The 9,133-nt window shown below is 35.5% G+C and overlaps 1 protein-coding gene across 1 annotated transcript; it reads left to right on the plus strand.

Annotated features, from left to right (window-relative positions):
* The first annotated feature begins 5,032 nt into the window (after nucleotides 1-5,032).
* LOC103520381 lies at nucleotides 5,033-6,703 on the plus strand. Its single transcript, XM_008485469.1, has one exon. The coding sequence runs from the start codon at nucleotides 5,033-5,035 to the stop codon at nucleotides 6,701-6,703; it is 1,671 nt and encodes a 556-aa protein (XP_008483691.1).
* The last annotated feature ends 2,430 nt before the right edge of the window (nucleotides 6,704-9,133 follow it).

Genomic DNA, 9,133 nt, shown 5'->3' on the forward strand with positions numbered 1-9,133 from the left:
AGGCGTTGAACAATGTTAGACTTAAGTAAAAAATGAAAAATGAAATCAAACGTGCAAATATAATATGAAAAGTAAATATAATCGATATTTTTGTTCGTTTAATGTTTCGTTTGTTTTTATTTATATTTACTTAAAATTTTTAACGGCGGCACCTGTCGATAGAGTGCAGCAGCTCGAGTAGAGTCGGGACAATAATTGTGTGGAATACCACCTAAAGTGGTTGTGTTTGTATACCAACTAGTCTTATTAGCTTAAGTAATCACTAATACGCGGTAAAAAAAGATCCTACCCTATAAGCTGACAAAACTTATAAGCTTATGGTGCTAAGCTAAGAGAAAGTTTATAAGCTGAGTTTCTTGCTGAGATTTTCTTAGGCCTAAGAAAACATCCGCCCCCTCTGATTTTACCCCTTACTTTTTGGTTTTGATTTTTGTTGATTTTAACATCAACATGTCCCGTGCCGTTGATCCATGTTGGAGCCTGAGAAGTGTTCTTGAGCGCTGAGAAGGTTTTCTTAGCGCTAGAAAAACTTAAATCTTAGCGCTAGTGCTAAGAAACCTTTATAAGCTGAGAAACTTAGCTGAGTCTCTTATAAATTGGGTAGGGATTAAAAAGTTTAAGACAAAGTGGTAGAGGTTAGAGGACAATTAAATTGCGTTGCTTCTTTAGGAAAACTAAAGACGTCACCATAAAGACATGTATAATAATTTGCTACAAGACTAACCAACTTAAATAAAAATGTTCCGCGCCAAGAAAAAATTTTGTTCATGAAACTAAACTTAAAAACAAAAAAAAAAAAATCAAAAATTCGAATTTCCCGCCAACTTTACACGCAAAAAGGCCGACGATGGCCTACGATGGCCCTGTTCATAACCACGGCCTGAATTATTTTTCCAACCGGAGTTCTACTGAATCATATAATCATCGGCTATCAAAGGGTTAAGACCCGATCGTGAGTAAAAATATCCCTTGTTGCCAGATGGAAAACCGATTCTCTTTGGATGGAGATCCCTCTGTGTACTATAAAAAATCCTCTGTGCAAAAGGAAAAACATAACCTCAAAAGTTCCAATGTGTGTGAGTTCCAGTTCCCTAGGTTTAAATTTTGGCAACTTTCACCCCTTTTTTAAAAGTCGCGATTTTCCTCTTGTTGAAGTGACATCGTGAGATTTTCTCGAACTTTCCGGCTTAGGCCTATAGTGAGTGACTTGAGTTTTTACTTTCTTTTCTCTTACTTTTGTGATATTTTTTTCTTTTATTGACTGAGTTCTATTTGATCCCTCCTTCATGTAGTCCTCTCTCCCTTTATATATACATTCCACTCTAAAATGAGTGTGAATTCTGGGGGTGATCACCCCCAGAACCTCGTGGTGAACCTCTACCAAGATGGAGTGGCCTATGAACAATTCAAAGTTGTGTTCGAATGTAAACCCTTGTCCAATCCCGTTCCTAATGATGTTGATGTCTCTTCCATTCCCAATGATCCTCCTCAATCCAAGTCTCCTTACCTAGGTAGATATAAAGTTGGACAGTGTGTGACTTCAATAATCCCTCACTGTGATGTGCTTGACTATACCAGAGTTTCTAGAACCAAGGTAATTGTTCAAGTTAAATCCCTTCAGAGTGCTAACAAGCTGGTTACAGAACTTGCTACTCACAATTTGTACAAAGTGTACATCCCTGCTACATATCTATACAAATATGCCATCTTAAGAGATGTTGATGTAGACTTTACCAATGAAGAAATCCTTGACAATATTGATGGTAAGAACTTCAAAATAGTAGAAATCTACCGCTTGAATAGGAGAGTTAATGTGGAGAATTCTGTCAAATATGTCCCTAGTAACACGATCAAATTGAGAATTGCAGGCCAATCTATACCTTCCTATGTGTACCTCTTTCATGTCAGGGGTGAACTGGAAGCCTATATGCAGCCAGTCATCCAGTGCTTTAAGTGTCTGCAATATGGCCACACTAGTTCCAAATGCACAAGAAATGACGCCAAGTGCAGAGACTGTTCATCTACCTTGTCGAATGAAGAACACCAATGTACTTCAGCCAAGAAATGTTTGCATTGTCAAGGTGGCCATAGTGCCACTTCAAAGAACCTATGCCCTGAATTTTCTAGACAGTCCAAGATTAAGAAACTGATGCTGGCCCAACCTCTATGCTTTCAAGAGGCAGCCATCTTATGTCCCAAGAACAACTCCAAATCCTTTTCTTCTCATGTCAAGAAAAGTCTGACTGAATTCCCTGCCCTTACTCCTATGAATGATCTACCCTCCACCATCCCTGCACTTGTCATTCCCCTTTCCTCCTCACCCCTGGACAGTGAACCCGCTACTCCTTCATCCTCCTTTGCTTCTTTCAAGAGAAGAGTTCCTGCTCCTAGTGCCAAGCCAAGAAAAAGAGTTCAGGATTCACGTAAAAGTGAATTGTTTGATTTCAACTCTCCCCTAATGAAGAAACAGTTATTCTCCTATGATCAATCCTCAGGTGCCAATGGGGTGTGCCTTAATCCCAATCCCAAACCTATCAACCCTTCTCCTGTCATCACTCCGGATACACCTCATCCTGCTGATCATTCTTATGCCCAAGTTGCCAATAAGTTCAAGTTACCCACTCTACATTTTTCTCAATCTCAGTCTTCTGACTTTAATATGGATACTGCTTATGACCAAAATGTTCATGCTACCTCTTCACTTTCTACCAGTGCAGAGGTTAATGCCATGAACCATTAGGCCCTTTTTATATTTTTTTATTTTTTATTCTTTTTTTTTTTTCTTTTCTTTTTCTTTCCATCCTTTATATACCTTACCTTTTTACATATTTATTTACTCCTTTATATATTTTCTTTTGTTATTCTATACCTTATCCTTACCTTATTTGTAATTTCCATTTGTTTTTTCCTTTGTAATCTTATATTTATACAATTTGTACCCTTGTTATTACCCTCCCAACTATTCCTTATGACTGATTCTTGTAATGATAATATTAATAATCTCATTTTACAATGGAATTGTAATGGATTTTACAGCAAATTTGCTGAATTTAAATTATTAATTCAACTATTTCATCCCAAAATTATTTGTATCCAGGAAAGTAGGTTAACTCCTAGGAATAAAGTTTCCTTAAACACTTACAATACATATAGACATGATTACATTTCTAACAATAACTATACAGGAACTAATGGTGTAATAACACTTGTCCACAAGTCTTTATACTCTATTCCCCTCCCCCTTCACACTGAACTACAGGCTGTGGCTGTGAAAGTTTTCCACCCTTCATTTGGTTTCATTACTATATGCAATGTATATATCTCTCACAATATTACTTTACACATAGCACATTTACAATCACTTTATAATCAACTCCCTAAACCTTGTTTTATTGTAGGAGACTTCAATTCTCACCATTCCTTATGGGGTAGCCCTCACATAGATAATAGAGGCCATATTATTGAGAATTTTTTGCTCAACAATAATAACCTTTGCCTCTTAAACGATGGGTCTCCAACCCATTTTAACCTAACCCATAAAGTCTTCACACACATTGATTTATCCCTTGTATCTGATACTCTCCTTCCACACCTAAAATGGCTAACCCACAATGATTTAAATTTTTCTGACCACTTCCCCATTATTATATCAGAATTACCCTCATTAAATTTTTCTCCTTCTGACATATCCAAACCCTGGGCATATGGTAAAGCAGACTGGGTTAAATACCAAGAAATCTCATCCAAAATTCAAGAAATGTCCCAAATGAATGATATTAATGAGAGTATAGCCCATTTTAATAATATAATCTTGGACGCTAGTTCCCAATCTATCCCTAAATGTCAGTTTAAAAAGAAATGTGTCCCATGGTGGTGCAGTGAAATAGGTGAAAGTATAAAACAAAAGAAAAAAGCCTTTAAAAAATATAGAAAGTACCCTACTATTGAAAATTTTATAGAATTTAAAAAATTGCGAGCTAAAACTCGCCTATTAATCAACACTAAAAGAAATGTCCATTGGATTTCCTTTCTATCTACCATTAATAAACCTATTGATCAAAAAACCATGTGGTCTCAATTGAGGAGGATAAAAGGAAAGTACCCTTACAACCCAATCAATATTATCAGAGATTCAAACAATGAGATTATTAGTGACCCCAAAATACAGTGCGAAATTTTTGCCCAACACTTCTCCAGTATTTCAAAATCAGAAAACTATAACCCAGAATTCCAAATCCTAAAATCAAGAGTTGAGAAGCAACCCTTCCTAATTTGTAATAGTATTGAACCCTATAATATTGAATTTAATTTAAACGAACTAGAACTTGCTCTAAAAAATTGTAAATCATCGGCCACTGGACCTGATTCAATTTCATACCCTATGATTAAAAACCTATCCAAAGAATCCAAAGAGCACCTCCTATCCCTATACAACCAAATTTGGACTACCAGTACTTTCCCCGATAGTTGGCGAACTTCAATTATTGTCCCAATTGCTAAACCCGGACGGGACCCTAAAGACCCCAAAAATTACCGCCCAATTTCCCTAATCAGTTGCGTAAGCAAAACTTTAGAAAAAATGGTAAATCATAGACTTAGATGGGTTTTGGAATCTAACAGATTTCTAAATAAATATCAAAACGGCTGTATTCGAAACAGGTCCACTCTTGACAGCCTTTCTGTTATCCAGCATAATATTTTAAAGGCCTTCGCTTCCAAAGAGAAAGTAGTCGCCATCAGCTTAGATATTGAAAAAGCTTTTGATTTAACATGGAGACACAAAGTACTACTAAAGCTAAAAGAATGGGATATAAAAGGTAGATTATTCTTATACCTCCAAGAATTCCTAAAGAACAGAAAAATTCAAGTCAAAGTAAAAAATTTCTTATCTTCCCCCCATACACTAGAAAACGGTATACTACAAGGGTCATCCCTCAGTGCTACCTTGTGGAATATTGTAATAACGGATATAGTCCAATGCTTCCCTCCTCCTATTAAATATAGCATTTATGTTGATGACATTTTAATTTACATGTCCCATCCAAATTTCAAATTAATAGAAGAGACCCTACAAATTGCCCTTAATAATTTGGTTATATGGACTAAAAATAATGGTTCTAAATTCTCTGAAGAGAAAACTAAAGTGGTTGTATTCAGCAAAAGAAAAACCAAGTTTGACCTAAATTTAAACTTTAACGGGGTCAATTTAAATGTCAGTAATGAAATGAAACTTTTAGGAATGATCATGGACTATAGATTAACATGGAAGGACCACATTATTTATACAAAAGCTAAAGCCATGAAAGCTATGAACATTTTAAAAATTTTAAACAATCGAAATAATGGTGTTAACCGAAAAGTTCTCCTCCGCCTCTATAAAACCTATGTTAGACCAATAATCGAATATGGTGCCCCTATATATAACTCTGCCCCTAAAGCTATTTTAAATAAACTGGATCCCATACAAAATACAGCCATAAGAATAGCAACAGGTGCCTTTAAATCTAGTAGAATAGAAAACTTATTAGTTGATGCTGGTGAACCTCCCCTTCATATTCGAAGAGAATATTTGAGCAATAACTATATGTCCAAAGTGCTCTACAATGTAGACAATCCCATGAGAGACATCATTTTAAGTATATCTCCACTTGACTCCGAGATACTCTTTCAGAACCACCCAAAACCCTTGAGCTTGTGGTTCTATGAAAATACTAACAATTTAGCTGAAATCCTCCCAGATTTAAGACTCCCAAATAATGTGATACCTCCATGGACACTATTACACCCTAAATTTGAAGCCATATCAACTAAGGGCAAAAAACATGTTTTACCCATTGAATTTAGAAATAACTTTTATGAATATTTATCCAATAAACGCCCTTCTAATCCTAACATTTGTTATACTGACGGATCTAAAAATGATGATACCATTGGAGCTGCTTTTAAAATAGCTGACCTTACACTTAATCATAAACTACATAAAATGTCTTCTAGTTTCACTGCGGAAGCATTTGCCATGGAATTTTGCCTATCTCATTTGATCAAGAATAATGTTACAGGAAATATCATCATTTTTACAGATTCCAAAAGTCTACTAGCTGCTATGCAACAAGATGTCCCTAAAAATGTTATTATTCATAACATCCAAGAGCTTAGCCATTGTATTTTATCCAAAGGAAATCAAATTACCATTACCTGGATCCCCTCTCATTGCGGAATCCCAGGCAATGAAGAAGTCGACTTAGCTGCCAAATCCTCCAATTTTCATACAATTTCTAAACAACTAATATTACCTGATCTTAAAAATTTCCTAAAGTCCCTTACCAAAGTAAAATGGCAGTCATGGTGGGATAATGTCCCATTCCCCAACAAAATCAAAAACATTAAATTATCTGTGCATCCTTGGCCTAGCTCTAATAGAACCAATAGATTAGAGGAAAAAATCCTATGTAGGTTAAGAATTGGCCATACGCGCTTAACCCATAAATATCTTATGGAAAGATCTGACCCTCCCATTTGTGATACTTGTATGGCTCTTATAACTGTAGAACATTTGCTATGTGATTGTGTTAAATATATTAGAACTAGACAAAAATTTAATATATATGATAAGCAAATAAACGAAATTCTGGGAGACAATCCTCCCATAATTGACAAAGTTATGAAATTCCTTAAGGAAATTAATGTATACAAAGAAATATAGAGTTGGATCATACCTTAGACAGGTATCCATCTTATTCCCTTATTTCTTATTTAATGATTGTTCCTTCTTTATACCCTAAAGCTCAATTTTATTAACTTCCCCCCCCCCAGTTGCATCGAACTAACCGATTACGTTATAGGAACCGCCTCCAATCGTTACGGCTATCATAGCGTAGTCTAGAAAAACGTTAAGCTCACGTGTTGTCACTGAACGGGTTGCCATACGACATATAGATTCATGTTATGAACCAATAATGGGGCCAGGCGGCTTGGCGGTGTCTACCGCTTCGAAAAAAACGAACGCGGCGATTAATCAGCGTACCAGTAACCAACTATAGAATCCTCATGCGTGTGGTAACAACCTACTTGACACAGGTATCATTTATTTTTTATAATATTAATTTTTTTATTATCTACAAGTCACCGAAAGTTAAATTCGAGAAAAGTACACTCTTTTGTAACATCTAGTCGAGAACCATCCGTCATGATATAGGGTGTATATGGATTGGGGAGAAGAGGACGGTAGCGCGCGCGATTCATGCACCGTTTACTGAATTTTAGTGACAACTCGCGGGTGGATACATATGTCTAGGCGAAGGGGGAAAGGGTTGCGACAGAGACTCACGGAGGAAGAATATCTGTAGATAGCAATCCAACAATGGAAAGAAGAGTACGAGAACGTTCGAGTTGTTTCTAAGAAAACTTACATAGAGACGGATATTCAACGAGTGTGAGGGCTGCGAGTGTGTCGGACGATGGACTCGATGGATAGAAACGACGAGTACATTATTGAAATCGTTTATACGCAATGTCGATACCCTACCCTATAAGAGCATATAGAGTCTGTAAGGTAGTCTGATTCTACGACATAGTTAGTATATCAAGTCAAATATGTCATAACGTAACAACACATGAGCTTGTGGAAGTCAAGACTATAATCGAACCCGAGTTAATCGCATAAAGGAGAAAGTTTCAGTTTCTAAAGGACTAACCATCATCCATAGAACCTTAAAAACCTTTTACCATAACAAATTTTCAACTATTATAGTTATAATGTATAGGTTCATCTACTATACAAATCGTGAAGTACAGTCCTTGACTTACACATGGTGAGACTACGTGTTGAACGAGGAGACTGAGGCGAATTCAACATAGCGTTATGTATTAAAACAAGTATAGTAGCAGAGCACCACCCAAAGAGACTACCCTACTATACTTCCCCATGTTTAGAGTTTGACGTTACGGAAAAGAGGTTCTAGTCTCGATTGTCGACTCTTAAACAATATCATTAGGTTACACTTTTCCACACTCGTAGTCTCTTGTAGTAGTTAGCATGTGATATATGTTTGTTTCCTCGAAGTGTTTACTGTCACTGGTCCAATATATCCCATATCCGTGTTGGTAGTTTCCTTCAAATAAGATATTGGTGATGGTATGTAATGTTATGTATCTCAAGATACGTTTAGATCTAAAGGTCATATTGTATATCTGCGACTGTTGTACTACTTAGTATCTTATGAGTTGTATACAGCAGTGAACTAGGTATCTACGTTAAAGTGACGAGGTAAAACGGTTAATCTTAGTGTATCTTATTATGTACATATTTTTTACAATTATCTTCTATTAGTTTAGTACATATCTCTGTCGATGGCATTTGTATGAAATATTAGATACACGTCAGTTATTTATCTCACTACTATTATTGTATGTCTGCTCTATGTTGAGACGATTTCTCACGTTGGTCGTTACTTTTAGAGGTTGTATCGAAGATTCATGTCGTTTATTCTATTTATCTACGTCTTCATTCTAAATAGATTTTCGTTGATGGATGATTCGTAGCTTTATATGTATTGAACGCTGTAATTTTCTTCAACCTGTAATCCTTGAATAATCTCACAAGGTTACACTTTGTTTATAACAGCGTATAGTGATCTTCTATCTTTTATCTACTCTTATATTAATATCATCGGATATTAGAACATGTTGTGTTTTTGTTTTCTTATCATATGGACTGAATCTTATCTGTTCTTGATAGATATATATCAATATTATTTTAACCGTGTCATTACTTTTGCCTATTGTACGATAATCATACTTGTAACTTTAGACTGTGTGGTGTCATGTTTTTGTACACGTACCGTTCGTGATGTAATCTTAAGTAAGTAATCAGATATTGCATCTTAATTACAGGATGCTGTTTCTAATGAATATTAAAGTATATTATTACATTCAAATAAAAAAAAAAAAAATTATTTAAAATAAAATTTTCCCCGAGCTGAAACTTACAGTACACGGGGAAAATTTACAAAATAAAAAAATTTATTATGTCCTTATTCCTAATTTTGTCCCACATATTTATCTAATACCATATTCTTTTCCTTTCAATCTATAATGTTACTTTTCCCTATTCTTTTCCCTATTGTTCTTATCT

This window comes from Diaphorina citri, unplaced genomic scaffold (assembly GCF_000475195.1).
Source record: "Diaphorina citri unplaced genomic scaffold, Diaci psyllid genome assembly version 1.1 scaffold3552, whole genome shotgun sequence".
Lineage (NCBI taxonomy): Eukaryota > Metazoa > Arthropoda > Insecta > Hemiptera > Psyllidae > Diaphorina > Diaphorina citri.